Source organism: Phalaenopsis equestris, unplaced genomic scaffold, assembly GCF_001263595.1.
Source record: "Phalaenopsis equestris unplaced genomic scaffold, ASM126359v1 Scaffold000002, whole genome shotgun sequence".
NCBI classification, from domain to species: Eukaryota; Viridiplantae; Streptophyta; class Magnoliopsida; order Asparagales; family Orchidaceae; genus Phalaenopsis; species Phalaenopsis equestris.
The window spans coordinates 20754346-20775866 of NW_018164444.1; the positions used below are offsets into that span (position 1 = coordinate 20754346).

The 21521-nt window shown below is 36.0% G+C and overlaps 1 protein-coding gene across 1 annotated transcript in view; it reads left to right on the forward strand.

The window, feature by feature from the left end:
* Window positions 1–21521, forward strand: part of LOC110034144 (UDP-glucose:glycoprotein glucosyltransferase-like) — a 39684-nt gene that overhangs the window by 7489 nt on the left and 10674 nt on the right. Inside the window, exons 4-12 of the mRNA XM_020738464.1 lie at window positions 2769–2943; window positions 3493–3566; window positions 3674–3770; window positions 3917–4029; window positions 4147–4262; window positions 9690–9747; window positions 11306–11458; window positions 11942–12040; window positions 12165–12329. Coding sequence (XP_020594123.1) covers window positions 2769–2943; window positions 3493–3566; window positions 3674–3770; window positions 3917–4029; window positions 4147–4262; window positions 9690–9747; window positions 11306–11458; window positions 11942–12040; window positions 12165–12329 — 1050 coding nt within the window. The remainder of the gene's footprint in view (window positions 1–2768; window positions 2944–3492; window positions 3567–3673; window positions 3771–3916; window positions 4030–4146; window positions 4263–9689; window positions 9748–11305; window positions 11459–11941; window positions 12041–12164; window positions 12330–21521) is intronic.

The window sequence follows — 21521 nt, forward strand, 5'->3', positions numbered from 1 at the left end:
TTTAGGGGCGACAACAAGTATGAGAAGGGTAGGAGGTGGCTGAAAATGGTGGAAGTGCATGAAACAACAATAAAAGTTGTTGTTTCGGTGACTGCAACGAGAAAGAAGCGATGAGGATCGTTGTGGGAAAGGAGAGGAAGGTTAGGGGAAGTATAAATACCACATCGGGAGCGAAATAAAGCCGGGCCACCATTCAACTTTTCTTGGAGAAAAATCACCACCTCAAACGAGATATGGTCGGAGCACCTTTGTCGGATATAGCCCAACAAGGGAAAAACCTAGATGATCTTAGGGTTGTTTTGACATAAAAAAGAAGAAAACATATGACAAAGGAATCACATAAATAAGCTCTAGATACTCAGGACTAGATATCCTTATGGATAGGAGACACCAAACGAACGTAGAGGGCTAGCCAGCCTTCCCAGTTCCAGACGACATAATCGCAGGATTGGCTCCCGCACGTCTTTATGTCTCGTGTTACTTTAACAAGCTATGCGCCAACACAGCTTGTGGATATCATTCATTGAGAACTTGTGTTATTTAACCAATATCGTTTGTAGAGGGCTCTAATTTAACGCTTCAATGCGAGGAATACTGGTACAAACAAAGGCGAATTTTCAGAGGAAAATTAGGACAAATAAAATTCTTTACTTCACCAATTCAAAATAGAATAAATAAAATGCATAAAAGATAAACACCTACGATTTGAGAGGTAGGCAAGTAAAATTCTTTACTTCACCAACACAAGATAACACAACTATTCTTAAAAGATAAGCACCTACAATTTGAGAGGTTGACGATCTCTCCCAAACCTAACTCTAGCCCACACATTTCGAGAGATAGGCCATCTAACCATAACACAAACCCTAACCCTAACCCTAACCTTACGACTCAAGATAAAAATCTCATCATAACATAACCCTAAATATATTGGCCCTATTTATACCCCCACACAATAATAATTAACAAATGATTAAACTTCTCTTAGACACCGATCTAACATTATCCCCCTCCCAAAAAGACAAATTGTCATCAAGGTGAAAAAAATAAAATTGCTACTGGATCACGTCTTATGAATCACACTTATTATTTGACTTGAATTTGGTCCTGACAATCAACACTTGATTGAAATAAGTGATCGGTCATTGACACTGCATGAGGATTGCTCCTGATCCTTTGCTTGAAACATCCATCTTTATAATGAAAGATTGGCTGAAATTAGGCAGCACCAACTTTGGTACACTCATCATGTTCATCTTTAACTTCTCAAAAGTCTGGGCCGCCATTTTCCTCCGTTGGAAGTTAATTTCTCAGTCAACGATCACACAATCTAATTACAACCCTCTTCACAAACATCCGGCAGAATCCATAAGTACTAGAAATCCTCACAACCTCTTCACGATCTTAGATAGTGGTCAGTCCAACATTGCCGCCACCTTCGATGGGTCTGCTGACACCAAGGTCTTACACAAACGAGTGATTGTGAAGCATCGCCATTTTGTCTCCCTCTTGAATACTCTGCAGTGTTAAAATAAGTTCCTTACAAACTATCATGCTCTTCTCCACCGGTCTCGTTCCCATCATTACTTTTATATCACCTTCTGCCTGGAAGATTGCCGCAACAAAAGAAACTGATGCAGTTTGATGTGGCCGTCCGCTGGGGTCCCACCCATCATATTTCCCTGTTCCATGTCAAAATTCTTTGAAGCGATCTTTTAGTTTTGTCATCCTGAATCAGATATTTCAAACTTTCTTTCTATGCTTCTTTGGTGTTTTTTGAAGCTTTCTGCATTTCATCCTTTTTGCTTCATCATTATCTTATTTGCCATTAATACCATGCCAACACCCTAGTCATCTGATTATTTTTTTTCCCATGTTAATTGAGTTAATTCATAACCATTGACAACTGTTATATTTTACTAGTCGTATATGCTTTTGAAGGCAGATGATTAGTCTGTTTTGTAGTATGTTAAATTACTTTTTTTGAAATCTTATTTAAAACAATTCGTTGGAACAGATGAAATGAAAGGAAAAGAAACTTATAGAAACATGCCTGTTACCGGATACTTAACTTTGTTTAAATTAAAGTGTTCCGCTTATACTTGATTTATTAGCAATTCCTTGCTTAAAAAAAAAAAAGAAAAGAAGAAATCCGCTTTCACCACTCTTTTTCCTTGGTGAACAATCAACAAAGTTCCTGCTGATCTTTTATGAATCGATGTGGTAGTTTAAGCATTAAATCTATGCTGAAATCCTGTCAATTGATGCCACTGCTGCATTTTTCATTGTTAATTACGTACATGCTAAGAATGAATTGAAATGTAAAATTATTCACCTCTTGATTTGTAAGTGTGGATCTGTAAGTGGTAGCTTTAAAGGATTTTTACATATTTTCTTATGGCGATTTAATTAGGCTGTTGAATCGAAAAAATGATGCAGTTATCTAGATGCCAGTTTATTTTTACTCATCAATAGTATCCATGACTGTTATTTAATTTTGATATCACTATTCTATTTATGGTAAATAGCCTTCTAGCACACTTCTTTTGCGAATGCCCAATTATCAAATGACTGTTTTTGTTTACTTTTTCCTTTTCAATAAACTGTACCGCATTCCATATTCTCACTGTGACAGTTTTTTGTTAACATTTTCTACGTTTAGTAGCTTGATTGTTTTGACTAAATTTGAATTTTTCTGTTTTACATTACCTCATCTTCACTCCTTTTTTTTTGAAATTTAGTTTCTTATGTTTCGTTGGTTGCTCTAGGGGAAAATTAAATATGTTGCCAGGCCTGTGTTACTTTCCGGGTGCCAAGCTGTAGCCAATAGCTATTGCTCTTTTGTTGGTGCTTCGGATGCAGTAAACTTGGGCGGTTACGGAGTGGAACTTGCTTTAAAGAATATGGAGTACAAGGCTATGGATGATAGTGCTATAAAGAAAGGTTAGTTCACACCGTCAATTGTTTCATGCTTTACTTGCCTTTGACTTCACAGTTGTGGTTTTAGTTCTTTATGTTTGTGTTGGTGACTTTCCACTGGTACATGGCTGTCTTTTTTTTAATGTTTTAAATTTCATTGTTTCTTTTACATTTATTGGAATTAATAGCGGGGAAGTGTTTATGATGCTGAATCCAATTGTTAGGATCTACTGAAGTTTTGTGATTCTGCTGTTGCTTTGTTTAAAATCATATAGCGGGATCTAGGTTTATGCAGAATTATTATATGTATTTTTTGGATAATCCATTACAAATGTGAAAAAATGTTTGTTTAGAAAATCAATGCAAATTTTTAGGCCTTCTAACCTGAATGGTTTTCAACTAAATTTTATGTTTGCCATATTCTTCTTTATGTTCGTTGGGACATTATTATTATTGTTTCCATGCATCAATATGTTTGATAAAAAGAAAGATATATATATATATATATATATATATGATTTGTGTGTGTATATATGTTTAGAATTTGTGAAGCTATATATCAATTATTTGCAGGTGTTACTTTAGAAGACCCAAAGACGGAGGATCTAAGCCAAGAAATCAGAGGATTTATATTCTCCAAAATCTTGGTTTGTTCTATTGTTTTTGAAACCATGGCACTTTTCAGATAAGTTTACTTATTTTGAACAAATAATTCAAATGATAATTATGCCCGTCGTCATTCTTTGAATTTCAGGAACGCAAACCAGATTTGACTGGCGACATTATGGCTTTCCGAGATTTCTTATTATCATCAACTATATCAGACACTCTTGAAGTTTGGGAGCTGAAAGGCAAAGTTTTTTTTAACATTGTGCAATTGTTTTTATTGAGAATAATGTTTGATACTCGCAACTAACAACAACTTCAGTAACCCTTCCCAACTAATAAAATTTCTGTGCCTCTTATCAACTGATTATGTACAGTTATATTCTTGTAGATCTGGGCCATCAAACTGCTCAAAGAATTGTGCATGCATTGGATCCCTTGCAGGCAATGCAGGAAATCAACCAGAATTTTCCAAGCATTGTTTCCTTGTTGTCTCAAATGAAAGTGAGTCCTGCTAGCTGTTCCACCTATTCTCTATAGCCGGCATTCATTTATGCGATCAAGTTTTTTGTTACATTCAGATTTCGAAGATTATAATCTGCACCTGTCTCACTAATGCAGCTTAATGATTCCATTAAGGAAGAAATTATCACAAACCAGAGAATGGTTCCTGCTGGCAAGTCCTTGATGGCTCTTAATGGTGCTCTAATTAACATCGAAGAAGTTGATCTTTACCAGTAATTTTCTATCCCATCTCTAGTTTTTCACCGGTTGCTTTTTCTTTTTTTTTTCTTTTGATAATTTCATGCTTAGACTTTGTATTACTTCTGTGAAGTTCTGCTTGATTTTCTTTATGTTTTTTCTCTTTTCTTTTTAATAGTAAACTCTTGTTTTGTTGGGTTTGATTTTAGGAGTCATTGTTTCCATTTATTATTTTGAGTATCACGTACTGAATATAAATCTAGTAAAAAAATAGACTCGGGTAACTTGAGAATGTACAATGAAGTGCAGAAGAGGCTCCAATAAGTTGGGCAAAGAAAATAAATATGTAATAATTATGAAGCAAATGAAATATATCGAAGTAAACATATCAGAATTTATGCAAAAACTTGGTGCAAAATAGTGCCATGTTTAGAAGTTATTCCTTAGGTGCACCTTGATGCTCACCTTACTGCGCGTTGAAGCAAGAATGCTTCAAGTTGTAGAGCGATGTTTTTTCCATGCAATATGCCTACATCTTGGGTGCCTTTCTACGTGGGGTGAGGCAAGAGTGTGTAGGGCTTTTTGGGTGCTTCTTTTGGAATGCGGCCCACATCTTTGTGTGTTGTTTGAGCATCTGAGTGGCACCTTTTATTTCCCGATGGGGTGTTTTGTGCCATATCACTTTTGATTTATTAGTCTTATTTAAAATTTGGAAGGGTTTATCCATGATCAAATAAATTAATTCAGATTGGTTTTGAGGTCAAATAACTCCACTCAAGGAAAATTAACTTAGAGCTTATTTGTACTAATCCTAGATTACTTTGCTTATAAAAAACTTTTGAATTTTCTTTGAAGATGATAATAATGACTTGAAGTAAAGTTTTCTTTTCAAGTTGGTCTTGCAACTTGCATTCATTTTCCACATTTTAGTTTATTAAAATAAACTTTCAGGTGTAGTTTTGAGGATGAACAATTGATTGTCTTGCTTGTTCAACTTTTGCATTTAATTCCTTTTACATTGTGTTTGTATCCTTGGAGGCTTGGACTTTGGGGTTCATTTAGGATTGTAGGTCTTTATGCTTTTTATTTGTTGTTATTCCTAAATTTATTTTATTTATTTTTTAAACTTTTTTAAACTTATTATTCTTTTTATTTAACCTTTTTTAAACTTATCATCCTTGGAGGCTTGAACTTTGGGGTTCATTTAGGATTGTAGATCTTTATGCTTTTTATTTGTTGTTATTCCTAAATTTATCATTTATTTTATTTTCCCATTTAAACTGGGAGATCTCATTATCAACCGTGAGTTACCTCATTCGAGGGGCTCCCATAAATTCAAAAGTACGTGTTATGCTTTTTTTTGTTTTGAAAATATTTTTTTAATTTTGAAAAATGGTTTTGCGTTGAAAATGTTATTGGATTTTTGAGAAATGGTTTTTTGGAGAGATCTCACCGGCATGAAATTTGATGTCGTCCCTTTCGTCTGTTCCAGGGGTAGCTCTACGATCATTTAATGCTTCGACCACATTCAAATTTACCTCGCAAAGAAACACCGAGAAGTTGGTATGAGGATTCCGTTCAACGAAAGATTACACATATAAATGTGCAGATGTGCATAATGAAAAGTATGTCAACAATCAAGTGTATAAAACATCCCCAAAATGATGCTTCAATGCCTCCAAAACAGTGCCAAAATAATGCCAAATTGATGCAAAAGCCGCTCCCAAACCAGCCCACCAAAACACCCCAAATCAGTGCCAAAATCAGCCCAAACCGACTCCTAAAGTGGCTCCAAAATAGTGAGAAATTTGAGCAAGAACATCCCTATGAATTGTCTCAAATCGGCTAACTAAAATGCCGCTAAACACTGATTAAAACAACCCCCAAATGATAGGTTTAATGTCTTCAAAACAGTGATTAAAACAACCCTAAATGATGGGTTTAATGCCTCCAAAAAAGTATCAAAATAAAGCTGAGTGGTGCAAAATCACTCCCAAACCAGCCCACAAAAATAGCCCAAATCAGTGCCAAAATCAACCCAAACCGACTCCTAAAGTAGCTCCAAAATAGTGAGGAATTTGAGCAAGAACAGCCCTATGAATTGTTTCAAATCGGCTAACTAAAATGCCGCAAAACAGTGATTAAAACAACCCCCAAATGATGGGTTCAATGCCTCCAAACAGTGATTAAAACAGCCCCAAATGACGGGTTTAATGCTTTCAAAACAGTAGGTAAACTAACCCCTAAGAAAATATGTTTAAACCAGCGACAAACAATGTATGGTATGCAGCGGAAGAATTCATTTGTCATACATGCAAGTATTCAAGTTTCAAATGTGGGACATGTAAACTCATAAGAACTGGACGTTATATATTTATGCAAGTGGAAACCTTGTGTTAAGCAAGTAAATGCATCATGATCGTGTGGCATGTAAGAATTGAAGTTTGGGTGTTGGATATGTAAATATATATGAATTGCGTAGTATGTATGTAATTCTTCCTATCCAAACAATTGATTCAAGTAGACTAACTCATTTAATAAACATAAGGCTCTTCACAATCTTGATAAAAGAAAGACTCCACAATGGTAAAAGATTTCAATCGTCACTAGCTTTTTAACCATGCTTAGTTGTTTATCACACTATATGATACTCTCAACTTATTATATAATTTAGCTAACTATAATTCAACTTACAAATAACCACAACACTTTACACTAGAATATAGAACAGATTAAAATCAATTGTTGTGGGACAGTGCTGTGAAACAATGCAGATTAAATAGCTTTGAAATGATTCCTGAAGTACAAATGAGAGAACATAGCATGCCAATGTAGAGTATAAAGGAAAAAATGTTAAGAAAGATTTACTAGCATGTCACTCAGTTCCTATGTACATATCTACCATCCAAACTTCCATCTTTACATACATGGCCCCTTGGCTTATGCACGAAGAAATATTTATTTTATCTTTTTTTTTTTATGCGCAGAATGGTAAAATCTTACAGGAAGCAGAAAAGAAAAAGAAAACAAGATCATGGAGACCGATTTTGTATAGTAATGTGAAACCTTCATGGTAGAAATAAAGTGCGACATCCATTCTATGGAAACTAGGTATTGAACCATGTCTTTACGTTATCTCCATAGGATACCAAAACCAGTAAAGAAAAAAACAAGAAGCTCATCACCTTGTGTTTGCAAAATATAAAAAACTTGAAAAATGTCGTGCAGGACTAGTGCAATGCCACAAGCTGTTCTCCTCTGCTTCAGCTGTTGCGCTTACAAGGACATGACGACGACTAAAGAATGCTTGTCTCCTCTTTCCGTGTTCGAGAGGAGGAAGGGGGAGTTCGGTCGAGCGAGGGAGGCTAGCAGGAGCTTCAGCTAGAGCTCCAATCGAGAAAGGGGAGCCAAGCAAAGGTCTCTGTGCCGAGGTGAAGAGGCGAAGTCGAGCGAGAGCGAGCAGTGCGAAGTGAGTCGGGCTTGAGAGAGAGGAAGGGGGAGTTCGGTCGAGCGAGGGAGGCGAGCAGGAGCTTCAGCTAGAGCTGCGATCGAGTCGCAGAGGAGGAGTGGGCGAGTGGAGGAGCAGCTTCGGTTCGCAGAGCGGGTGAGGCGACCGGGAGAGGCGAATCGAGCAGCGGAAGCGAGGAAGAAGGCAAGCATTTTTTGTTCACAGAAGCAGAGCGAGGGCCAAACAGAGGAGGAGCGGGTGAGTCGATCGGGAGAGCCGAATGGGCGGAGGGCGAAGCTCGAGCGGGATTTGTATCCCTCAAATTCCAAAATAACCGTTAAGCTTGTGTTGGGCAGGGTTTGAATAGTTTCCATAGGCAGAGGAGTTTTATTTGACTGGTAATAAATTCTAAATAAATTCAATTTGGGTGAAATTAAATGACTCATTTGAAATTTGAAAATTTAAAATTCAAAATTTTTTAACCCTTGTTCAGCCCAAGTCTATCCCGAATCGAATCCGAGTTAAACTTGGGTTGAGCTCGGGCCCGTGTCCCGCTAATTTTAAAAAAACGTGCATCGTTTTTCGTGCTAATTGCTCGCGCACAGAACCATAGCAATATGAGTGTGCTTCCTAGGTAATGTAGACGTATCCGACACATCCGTGTGGTCCGTTTTGTCATCTGATGCTGTCCGGACAAGTTCGTTGACGGTCAGGTCAATTCAAGTCAACATTGTGTGTGGTGCAGTGGGTGCATAAATTGCGGTGTTCATGAGTGTTCGAGTGACAAATGGTTTACTTAAGGCCTCCTAAATTCTGTGGGGACACATTTTAGGGTCTTTAGCCCTTGCAACTAAAAGTTAGTGCTTGGAACCACTCATGCGAGGTCTTCACAAAAATGGGTCAAGAATTGGTTTGAAGTTTTATGTGAGGTGGGTTCCAATACCAATTATCTAGGAGGGTCAAACAGGGAGAACCTAAAGCTAGATCCTAGGCTCTAATGAGGGTAAAAGAGGAACTCAAAAATGAGGTCAACACTATATTAAAGAATTTGAGTAATTTTACAATTTTAGAAATACTCTAGAAATATCATATATTAATAATAATAATAAAATATTATAAAAGAATACTATTTAAGAAAGGATTAAATTGAGTTGGTGTCTAGGTTAGGATCTAATATCATATTGCTGAGCCAGACAACAAACATTAAAAGAAGAAATAAACATATATTTCAAGAAGGAACTCGAAGGGGGAGAGAGAAGGGGAAATTAGGAAGAATAGACATGGAATAAAGAGGAACTGATGATTGGGGCTTGGGAAAATCAAAATTGATGTCTTCATCAATCTATCAATTCTTGCTTAATACAAAATTAGAATCTCTTATAAAAGCTCAGGGCTTAATATATATTTAAAATGCATTGCGCTTTTTAAGAATGGAAATAATGTTCTTATGGCATCTATGACATCTGTTCAAAACATGCTGATCGACCAAACTAATTAAGATGCAAGCACAGTTTAGTTATGATAAACTAATGATCTTTCTCTTGTATAGATGCAAGTTTCTTGTAATTACGAAGAAATTTTTTAGCTTGTTCTGCCTATTTATTAACCCTTAAAATATAAATGCAGCCCTTAAAATATAAATGCAGCGTCACATTAAGCTGTGTATTTAAGTTTGATCTGCTGTATTGTATGGGATACAAAGCTTATACGCTTATACGATGAATATGAGAAGTTTATCAATAACCTTTTTTTTAAACTGTGTTTGGAGCTTAAACTCTTTTATTTTTTTATATTTTTTGAGTTTAATTCAATTAAAATGGGGAGTTCTTAACTTCTTATTTATTGTTGGAATTATTTCTGAGTTCTGGGACTGAGCTATTTCTTTACTGTTGTTATGCTTAATATGTAAACCACTGTCGCACATCTATTATTCATTACTGCTGTAAATTTTTTGTTGTTTGTTTGGCAAAAATCTTTGACTTTCATATCATAAAAGTGTTTTTTTTCCTTGCAGGTTAATGGATATGGTTCATGAGGAGCTATCATTGGCTGATCAGTTTTCTATACTGAAGGTTGTTTCTGCTGTTTATTATTGTTGCCTGATAATAACACCACGTTAAAATTATGTATTCAGGTCAATCTGCATACCATGCTAATTATTCAACCGCTATTTGCCCTTAAAATTATGGTTTTGGCCTTTTTTATTTATTTAAGATTTAAATTTATAAGGGGTTGATATTTTCAATATAAAGATGAATAATTAATTTGATAGATATTCATGATGATTACTACATTACTCATTACAATTTTGTTATTACATTTTGGCCCAACTAAAATGGAGAAATTGATAGTGTGGAAGTGCACGGTAATTGAAAGAGGTGGTTATTGGATAGAAGGGGAGGGGAATTTGCAAATGAAAGAGAAGAAGAATCCTAGCTAGAACTTTATTTAAATTAAATGGTTTCTTTCCATAGTTTTTTAGATCTTTATTCTTTATAAGCTTATTTTTGGGGATTCAACAATCTATACTTCTTCCTAGTTTAAACTAACATTTTTTGTGCCTTGAAAGGTAATCAGGAAGCATGAGATTTTTGGAAAAGTGAAGAATTGAGTTTGTTGTTTTGAGTCGAGATTAGGGCTCTATGTGATGAAATTTTTTGATTATATACATTTGGAATGAAGAATTATTGCAAGATTACATGAATTGCAGTTTTGATGTTACGTTTACATTGTTGTTATTGTTAAAATTTTGAGGAAAAGTGGAGGAATGATTAATTTACAAATTATAACTTAAATAGTGATGAGTCTTTTTTTAGTAGGCATGCTTGGAAGTTGAAATTTTTATTTTTCTGTGCATAACCAGTAAGAGGTAATATATCCATAGAAACATTGGATGGGTAGACGGCGGACTCATTTTCATATTTTCAGTTCTTGAATGAAATGTTTTAACTCTTTCGTGTTCCATCACTTGATTAATGGTACCAGGCAAAGCTATCCTTTTTTGTCATGTCCTCACATAGTTTTATGTATTTATTTGCACCATCATTGTATCATATTTATGTAGTCAATTTGCTCCAATGGTATTCCATATAATTTTCAATGTTACTAAGTGACTGTTTTAATTTGTATAGTTATTATGTATGAAAAATAATTTGAGAAAAAATGTATTAGGCATTATGAAGTTTGTATGTTGGCATTTTGTTACATATATGATAAGTTTTCTACACACAGCAAGTTATAAATTGCACTTTCCCTCCGTGAGTATCATCTTGTTTGTTTTAACATGAAATCTGTATCCACTTTTACTAGAGGATTGTTTGACATAGAATTTTGGGGTTATGTAATTTGATTATAGGAAAATTATCTTCCGTTATGCTACATATTAGGATTTAATATCTATCTAATTTTCTCTAGATCTCTCCCTTTACATGGTATCAGGATAGTTTTTACAATGCATTTTATTTGTAGATGCTAACTTTGCTTTTTTAATTCATGAACTAGTGGTTTCATCTCCATTTGAATATGCCCATAAATTATTTATTAAGGAAGTCTGATTATTTTATGTTCTTATCCAAGTAATTTAATTTAATTATCTGTTAGTGCATTTTAATAATAATTTATCTGTTTCAGCTTCCACAAAATGCAATACTAAAATTGTTGTCTGCTCCACCACCTTCTGGATCCAATGTCTTTCGCATTGATTTTCGCTCGACTTATGTTCACTATCTCAATAACTTGGAGGAAGATGCTATGTACAGGCGCTGGCGAAGTAATATAAATGAGGTGAAATAAACACTTGTACTTTTCTATGGCTTTTTTTCTCAGAGCATTTTGCAAAAATCGATAACAGTGCTGCTTTTTTAAAACTGCTGCTCTTTTTTTTCCTGTTTCAAAATTAATAAGGCATATTGATGTATTTCTTAGAACAAATTTAATAATTATTGTTTATAGAAAATCCTATAGCCACATAATCTTTTTGCACATATCTCATAGCAATTCAAAATATTAAATTCGTAATCTGATCTCTTGATATTATTGGAGTGCATAAAGATCTGTGCATATAGATTATGCAACATGAAATGAGATGGATGTTTAAAGAATTTTTTATTAACACTGTTTCCTCGGTGTTCGCTCTAATTGTTCCTTCTTTCTCTCTCTCTTTCAACTTGTGTTTTCTTTGGTTCTTTTTCTCAGAGCAACATGTAAACTTCATCAAAAGTGCTGCTTTCTTAAAACTGCGCTTAATTTTTTCTCCTGCTAATGCAGATCTTGATGCCAGTGTTCCCTGGCCAGCTCCGGTACATCCGTAAAAATCTATTTCATGCTGTTTATGTGATTGATCCTGTGACAACTTGTGGAGCCGAGGCACGTTAAATTTAATTCCATTGTGGATTTCGTGTTCTTTTTGCATTCATGATAAATTGAATGATGAAAGTAGTGCTACAGTGATACTGGTGCTGACAAGTTCTATTTCCCTGAAATTTAGCAGATAATCAATATGGTTCTATCTATGTACCAAAATAGTGTACCGATGAGATTTGGGGTTATACTCTATTCTTCAAAATTGATAAAGCATATTGAAGAGAGTAAAAGCCGTCTTCCGATAGTTGCAAAAAATGACGACTTCAATGAATGGGACGACATTTCTAGTTTGGTATTCATTTTCTTTTTTTCTTTGGTTATAATTATATCTTCAGTTAATGAATTAAATAGTAGAAAAGTTTTTTTTTGGTTCTTGTTTAAGTTATCACACATTCATATTTTTTGTTATGTTATTGAACTTTTTTATCCGTGTTGAATATTTTGATAAATCCATTATCTGACCAAACCAAAATGGTAACATATTACCTGGATGAGAAGTTTGCGGCGTTCTGTAAACACAACAACATTACCATACTTTTAAGCATACATTATACTAAAAAATGCATTATCTGTTCATCGAGAATTATGTATGTATGTATGTACGTATGTATATATGTATGTGTGTGTGTATTTGTGTCTATTTGTCTCTGTTAGTCTGTCTCCGTGTCTTCTGTGTCAGTGTGTCTCTATCTCTGTTTGTCTGTCTCTGTCTCTGTCTGTGTATGTGCGCGCGCGCGCGCATGTGGATGGATGGATTTATGGATTTAGGTATGCATGGATAGATGTATGTATGAATGCATGGATGGATGTATGTATGTATGTATGGATGCATGGATGGATGGATGTATGTATGTACGTACGTACGTATGCATGGATGGATTTATGCATGCATGAATGCATGCATTGATGTTTTTATATATGAGTATGGGTGCGTTTGTTTCGGCTATGACTATAGAAAAACCGGGTTGAAAATCTGTTGTTCAGAAACTGGTGTTTTAAAAGCAGTTGGCCTGTTTGAAAAACACAGTTCCGAAAATGTTGTATGTTGACAAATGACTGAGATACATCTCTGTTGTCAACATAGTTTTGTGCGAAAAAACAATTATGTTTGAAAAACACAGTTTTAAAGTGTTGCATGTGGAATAAATCTAATTTGAATATATCAAGTTATCATCACTTACAACACCATAAGAGAATTTAAGAGAAAATAATATTCGAATTTTATACCGTTAAATTAACCACACAAGCATAAGTTCAACATAGGCTAGATCTCAGTCAAAAAAGTCGAGTTTGCATTAAAAAAAATCTTAAAAGTAGTATAGTTTGTCCCTCAAATTACATTAACATTATCAAAACAGATACAACGTTAATAGCAATAAAAGCAATGCTACAATTATATATTAAACAACAATAAGGTCTTTATGAGAAACTTCAAGATTTTGACATCATTTTTCACCTCATCGTCAACTGTTTTATCACCTCGCTTTTGTATTGCATCCCTGGGTTCATCATCATATTGAAAAAATTTACAGTCTCTATTCGTTAGATTTTTGGGATATCTATAAAACTTTCACCTAACATTGTCTCCTTTTTGTGCTGTGAATATAACACATAGAGGTTGCAATCACAAAATACAAGTCGATGTTTGATCCCTTAGCGCTTTTGGAAATGTTTGAGCTCATTTTCGATAGTACAATCTTGTACATTAATGATTAACACAAAAATAACGAAACAAAAGAAATGAATTGATTACTTGATGACTCTTCCGGAAGAGATTACCCATCCTAAGAATGGTTTCATACAAAGGTGTTTTACTTGAATTATGATGAATTTCCTACTGTCACACAAATGAAAAGGCACGTGAATGTTAGAGAGTTAAAATTCATTCTACTTAAGAAATTCCACATATAATTCTTATTCAACATTTTCTCACAACATTAAAATTAAGAAATGAAAAGTTACAATAGACGTGAAATGAAAAGATAATTTGAGTGCCCTTGCTTAAAATTATTTAAAATCAGAAGGAGATTACAAGCTAAAACCTCGATTGCCAGCTTATTCAAGAAAATAATTTGATAAATGTAACAACAAATTCAAACTGTAGATTATAATGACAGGTTATAATAAGAAAATCTCAGGGTTCAGAGTAAACACATGGAGATGAATAATCTTTCATCATAAGAAAGAAATATACCCATAATGCAGGGTATCTTGGTTGTCTGAAACTTTTCAGATCAAATTTGTGTATGTAGAAAAGTATATTAAAAATGCCATCCAAAAGAACTCCTTAGGTCAAATGACTCATCATAACCCTTTTAAAAACAACCACTTGAATAAAGGAGATGCCAAACTACAAAAGAGGCACAAGCAGCCAAAGCCATTTCAGAAGAGGTATCGAACTATAAAAGAGGCACATGGAGCATATAGTTCTCAATTAAAATCCCGGTTTTTGATTTGCAAATGCATAGGAATCAAGTGCCATGTAAAATGAAAATCAATTGTAACCAAAAAAAATAAGCCGTAACATACAGTTCTCAATTAAAGTTCCGGTAGTTTAGCTTAACTCACGCAAAATATAGGGCTCGCATGTTAAATTCTTCCACACAGCAGTATTAAAAGAACATTTTTCTCTATTTGAGAGTGAAGCATCTGTCTCTTGTATACTACTGTAGTGTTGTTTGCCCCAAATAGCAAGAAAACCTCACAACAAGATGATGATAGTAGGAAGAAACGGCTATGGTGGATCAAATGCCCATCTTTCTTTAGAGCAGGTCATTTCCAAATACCCAAAAAATAGACAAGATAGCCTCATATATTAAATGGAATTGCATATCCACGGATTAGTATCCATAAACCTCATTGGTAATGGCAGGACTGGTTGCCGAAGAATATCTTCGCCATCCAAAGATGCCGCATCGTCACAATTGGAAAGAAGATATCAAAATACATAGAAGATAGCAATCTATCTATCAATTTATCAAAATAAGTACATCTACTTTTGGATAGCTGAATTCAACAAACAAGATTTACTGCCAACAATGTATAAATGATATCTAATTCTAATGTAATTAGATATCTAACACCAAAACTTTTTCTAACTGCTCACTGATATGTAATTGTTATGTAATTAGATATCAAACACCAAACTTCATTTTTTTAAGCTATGTGCGCATCAATATGTAAATACATAGAGATTGTGTGGTATTCTGATTTGTGTGTTATAAATACATAAAGCATAGTTTAACAAGCCTGCAAATTATGCGTAAAGTGCCTCAAAACCTAGTACATGGCATGGGATGCAACAATTGTGACATAACTACAAAGTAGACATTGTCACAACATCACCATTCATATGGATATATATACTGGCATTCCTATCCACTCCAGTGAAAATTGGAAATGCTGCATCCACCAAAAAATTAAAGCATTCACTAATATAATAAAGAAATGTCCTAATTTATCTATAACTGTTAAATACAATGAACAGTGCCGCAACATAACCATTGAAAAATATGTAAATGCAAAAGCTTGGACATGCTGCACCATCACCATTGAAAAATATGTAAATGCAAAAGCTTGGAAATGCCACGACATTGTTATTCCGGAGCAGTTTCATGGGTAATGAAACCCATCCGCTCGGTTGCCATCGATATGAAGAACTCCCTCTTAACAGGATTTTCAAGCAGCTTCATGGAGTATAGATACAATTTCAATATTCTCATAAACTTTCACAGTTTCCTATAAAATCTTCATCACATCATGAATAGATGACGAGGTTTTTACGATGTTACTCTCAGAATATACATGATGTAAACAATTATGATATTTGACTCCTCAAGTAAACAAGGCTATTTTTTTATTGCGACCAACCATTGCTTTTAAAGAGGGTGGTGTCCTAGCGTGATTGTACTCACTGTGCTCATGGATGTCATGTGATGCTGTTTGAGTTGGTTCACTTGTGATTCTTGAAGAGTCCATGCATTACCACCTTGATACTGGAGAAACCCAAACACTAAATAAAATGCGAATAATAGAATTATTGCTGAAAAGATTACAATAGGACTCATCAAACAGAAAATAAAAGACCAATAAACTCAAAAGACATCTTAGGGTGAGGACGAGAGGTGGTGGTGCCGGCAAAACAGTGGTGCGAGGGCAGGCGGGGAACTTACGACAACAACATGGGTAGTTGGGGAGGTTTGGGACTATCTGAGTTAGGGGATTCCAACAGATATGGGGGATGTGGAGGATTGGCTATAGTGGCGATGTGGTGGGTAGGTGGGTTACTGGATTGGTGGCGTACATGAGATGACTCACGGGAAGGGCAAGTAGGGGAAAGTGGGTTGTAGGTTGTCTAGGCAACTGACCTAGACGATAGCTGTGCGGGAGGAAAACAGGGGCGATGTGGAGGTCGGTGGAGCGGCTGCAGGGAACCACTGGATGGGTGTGCTACTGGCAATGCTGATGGGATGGGGGAGTTATAAGAGGGGAAAAACCTAGCAACAAACACACATAAATAGGAGATAGATAGGCGGGAAACAAATCTATAAAGAGGAAGAAATTTCCCGTCTGATGAAAAAAAGGAAGGAGGGGGCCGATTCAACCCCCCTCTCTCCAATGAACCAGCTTAGGCCAAACCGGCTCAGCTTTTGGAGGGAAAATGTAGTGTCATTCTTCTAGGGTTGGGAGAGCTTTGGCCTCATCCGTCGAAGCTTCTGGAACCACATGGTACTGCGGCCAGTCCTTTGGTAGGTTGATCATGTCAATGTAGTCATTCCACAACACATCCTGATAGAATAGGTAGCCATCCTCTTTTGGCATCTTGAGTTGGAGTTGCATATAGAGGTGGGTTCCCACAATCCAACTCTTGAGCCCTTACATTTGAGATCTCTTCCTTCCACTTCTCATGCCTTGGGTGGGATGCTTGAGAAACAAGTATGCGAGGAGAACTAAATTATAGAATAAAATCTTTGGTATGCTTCGCCACTCACTTGCACCCTCTCAGGAGAGACCTCTCCCTCATAGATAGGACCTAGGTTCCATTGTAGAATTTTGTCCGCATCAAACTCCTTGACCCCATTACAATGTTGGGTTCTTCTCTCTTGTCTAAACATCTGATGAGGGGTACCATGTGGAAAATGAATTAACCTCTAAATAACTCCATGCGATATTCCCAACATAGCATAAAATGACCCCACTTCTGGCATACTAGAATTCCCTCCGTAGGGGTAACTCAAGAAGGGGTCTATACATCTGAAAAATTTGCAATCCTCTTATCTGTGGTGGTCTTGTCTTTATGATTGAGTCCTCAAACTCATGCCGCTTTTGGACCGCCAAGGTCAGTCTTGTTGTTGTTCCTCTCAATGCTTGTGAAACGATATCTCGGGGTACCCCATTTTTATACTCTGCTTGAACGCTCATTATATCGAGGTCATTACATTCCATAACGGCTACTGTTACCTCAGCTGGGATCTCTATCTCGGGGTCTCTTCTTCGCTAGCCGCAAGTGGAGAATCCTCACGGAATACTTCATCTTCTTTCTGATTACTGTTCATTTCTTCAACTGGTAGCTGGTACTCTCCGTTTATGTCCTTAACCTTTTTCAGTGTCAGCTGTCTTTACCCAACTTTCGATGATGTCCTGTTCGGTGAAGTAAATCACTCCCCTGGTTGTGCATTCTGCCTCAATATGCCCAAATCTGTAGCACTTATCACATTTTATGGTTGTAACAGACTTATCGATTAGTTTCCCCAGATAGTAGCTAGGGGTGTCGCTTGGTGCTGCGGTCTCTCTACATCAGAAGCTAGAGTCTGCAAGTTTTGGTGGTAGCAAGTTGGTAGGAACTGACATTATGTTTCTCGCTTCATCTTCATATCTTCTCATTCCTCCTATTTTTGACCTTTTGGATCACGGTTGATGGTAACTTCTCATTGGATTTTATCTTCAATTTCTGTAATCCACTGCTGAAGTTGGTAAATCTCTCGTCGTATCTCCTCGCGGGTAGGTTTGGGCATGTATCTCATTAGTGACATGCCTAAAGTTTAGGGTTAGGAGGTGAAAGATGGTGCCTGAGACTAATTGAAGTGTATAAAATTTGATTTAGGATTACTGATTTTGAAAATCAACAAAGAGAATTTAGGGTTTGGTTTTGGACTGGGTGGTTCAAGGTAGAAAAGAAAGTTTTCCGTTTGGGGGGAAAGGCGGATGCTAGGGTACCATAGAATAGGATTAGGGTTGGGCTAGCTCTGATATCAAATGATACTGAAGGAGAAGCTCAAATCGCAAATAAAATTGGGACTAAAAATATTATTGTTGACAAGATTACAACAAGGCTCATCAAATAGAAAATAAACGAACAATAAACTCAAAAGACACCCTAGGGTGAGGACGGGAGGTGGTGGTGCCGGCAGGTGTGAGAGCTGATAGGGCACTTACGACAGCAACATGGGCAGTTGGGAAGTTTGTAATTGTCTGGGGTGGGGGATTCCGGTAGGTATAGGGGTTGAGGACTGGCAATTGTGGCGGTTTGGTGGGTTGGAGGATTAATGGATTGGTGGCACACAGAAGATGGCTCGCGGGAAGGGCTGGTAGGGGAAAGTGGGTTGTAGGTTTGGCTAGGGAACCGACCTAGACGAAGACGTGCAATATGGAGGTGGATAGAGCGACTGCAGGGAACCACTGGATGGGTGAGCTATTGGCAGTGTTGACGGGATGGGGAGTTATGGAAGGGGGGGTAACTGGGGTCGTGACTGTGGCAAAGAGGGAAAAAAGCTGCTCTCAGGATAGGGCTGGGAGGGAAAACAACAACAAGGAGATGGGAATGGCGATGGACGTCGAGGGGGTGGGGGAGGGGGAGGGAGGGAGGGAGGGAATTGCCACTAGGAAAAACCTACTGTCAGGATAGGACTAGGAGGGAAGACAACAACGAGGAGATGACTGGGGGGATGGCGTTGGACGTCGCTGGGGGGCGTGGGTGGGGGGGGGGTAGATATGAAAATAAAGAAGAATCATTCAGTATGTAAATGCAAATTCTCGACCATATACAATCACCCCTACAGATCTGATGACATAAACCAAAAAAAAGTAAAATTTATAGAAGGCAAATGGGCACAATTATTCTCTTCACCAACGGATTGGACACCTAAAAAAGGCTATGACATGATATAATAAAAAAAACATGTAAATCCAACATTTTTTTCTCCTCACGGTAAGCTAGGTGACAATCGGTAGAGAAGGTCTTCTCCTCACCTTTGATTGAGACTAGGGCTATTAAAAATCCTATTCGAACTGAGCCGAGGTTGGCTCAAAATCAGCTCGAAAAAAAATTTGATCCAAAATTTTGGTTCGTAGCTGTCGGCCATTTTATTTAACTTTCATGGTTTGAAAAAAGTAGTGATTTTGTAATTTTGAAAATAATTCAAATGTAAATATAACCTTTTTGATTTTTTAAATGTAACATTTTAATTTTAAATTGGGTGAGACTAAACAGGTCTCACATTTAAATAGTTTAGATGATTGAATACAATACTACATGTAATATATTTATCCCGAAGAATAAATATATCGCTTGTAATAGAAATTCAATCACCTAGACTAAAGAATTTGTGACATCCATATTGGTTTGCGAAATATTTTATAAAAAAGCCAACAAGTTCCCCTACCTAACATAAAAAACTAGATAGTTTATTTTATCTGGGTTTCAAGTTCCCTATAGAGGCAAACTCCTATAGTTAATTACATCTTAAATGACTGGTCACTTAAGAAAACTCTCGATTAAGATCAAGTGGTTTTGCTTTCAAGATTTCAAAGTTTAGGTTTTCACGATTGGACATATGAAAATCAAATGAGAATGACTCAAAATAGGAATAATTATTTAAGGAATCCAAAAGGAAGAAAAGTAGGGGATATCACAGATCTGGGGAAACTCCGGTGAACTCCCAACTATCCTAATGTTCGGTTTTATGTCTTTTGAAATGATTTAATTTGATATTTCAAATCTGCAAATTATTTATGATTTAGGACTTATGTTTACACAATATCAGACTGTGCAAATAACCTAAAAAGATAAGAGGATTTACACCGTACCGCACGATAACTTCGGAATCCTAAAGCGTTAGGGTTTATAATTGTACAACAAAATTGTACAAAAAACCTAAAGAGTGATCCTATAGGTTATTTAAACTAAAGAAGAAAGAAACTAAAGAAAGATGATGTGAATGTGTTTTGCTGCTGCAGATCCACCTTGAAGTTGCTCTTCGTCGTGCTGCTCATGATGTTCGCTTCAAACTTCTCGTAGTAACACCTCCTGGTTCAGTTTTAATTTTGAACATGCTCATAACCACTAAGTTATTCTATACTAAGACATAACATATTAAAGTAACTAAGCATGCAGTGTGAAAGAAAATTAACAATATACTGTTCAGTAAAAAAAAAGGAAAGACAGTATAACATGCTGAAAGAAGAGTATAACATGCTATAAAGAGTAGTATAACATGATATAAAAGCAATATAACATACTGGGAAAATGAAATGCTGTAATATAAATTAAACCTGTACACCTGGTAGGTTCATTGCTTCTTTAAGTTTAGTTATTATGCGCTGTATAAAACGCTATTATGTGCTGTGTAAAAGAGGGAAGTATGACCTGAAAAAGACTTAACAGAAACAGGTAAATTGCAGAGAAAAGATAAACAAATAAATGAAATACAATATCACATATAAAGGACAAAGAATAGAAAATTTATATACAGTATCACATATAAAGGACAAAGAATAGGAAATTTATATATGATATTGGAATGTCCCTAATTGCCAGGAGGATTTGAGTGTAAGACAAATTCAAATTTCGGAGCATTGAGTTTCAATTTTGTTCAAATTAAGGTAAAAATTTCATTATTTGATCTAATTAAATCAGTCATGAATCACAATCTAATGCACCTCGTGCCTAGTTTTCTAGTTATCTCATAAACTGGGGTCAGATGTCTGGCATCTTAGGATCATTTGAAAATTAGGATGATAAACTATCTCTTAAGATGTGCTCCTAAGATCTAGGATGCCTACACTTTAGTCTGAACCTGGGATGTTCTGAAGTGTTTAATTTCAATTAAGTGTCTTTCAACTAACCCTCAAACCTCTTTAGATTAAGCTTAACTCACCATCAGGCTCCTAAAACCTAAGGGGTAAACCTATAGCTTTGGCAAAAGAGTTGTGAAGTGTGACTCAATCTAATTAGAACAATTGGTTGTAGGTTTATTCTAAACTTAAAGGACCTAAATGCGGGTCTACTAATCTTTCCAATCCATGTCCTTAATTGTTATCTAAACTCTCACTTTCTTCCAACCCTCAACTATTCTTTGAATTTACAATTTTATCTTTCATATGCAAAAAGGAATGGTAGATGATTCACTATTTTATCCTCTCTTTAGATTTTATCACCTCGAAGATCCAAATCTTATTTTAAATTTTTCTCTCCCTTTCTCTTTCC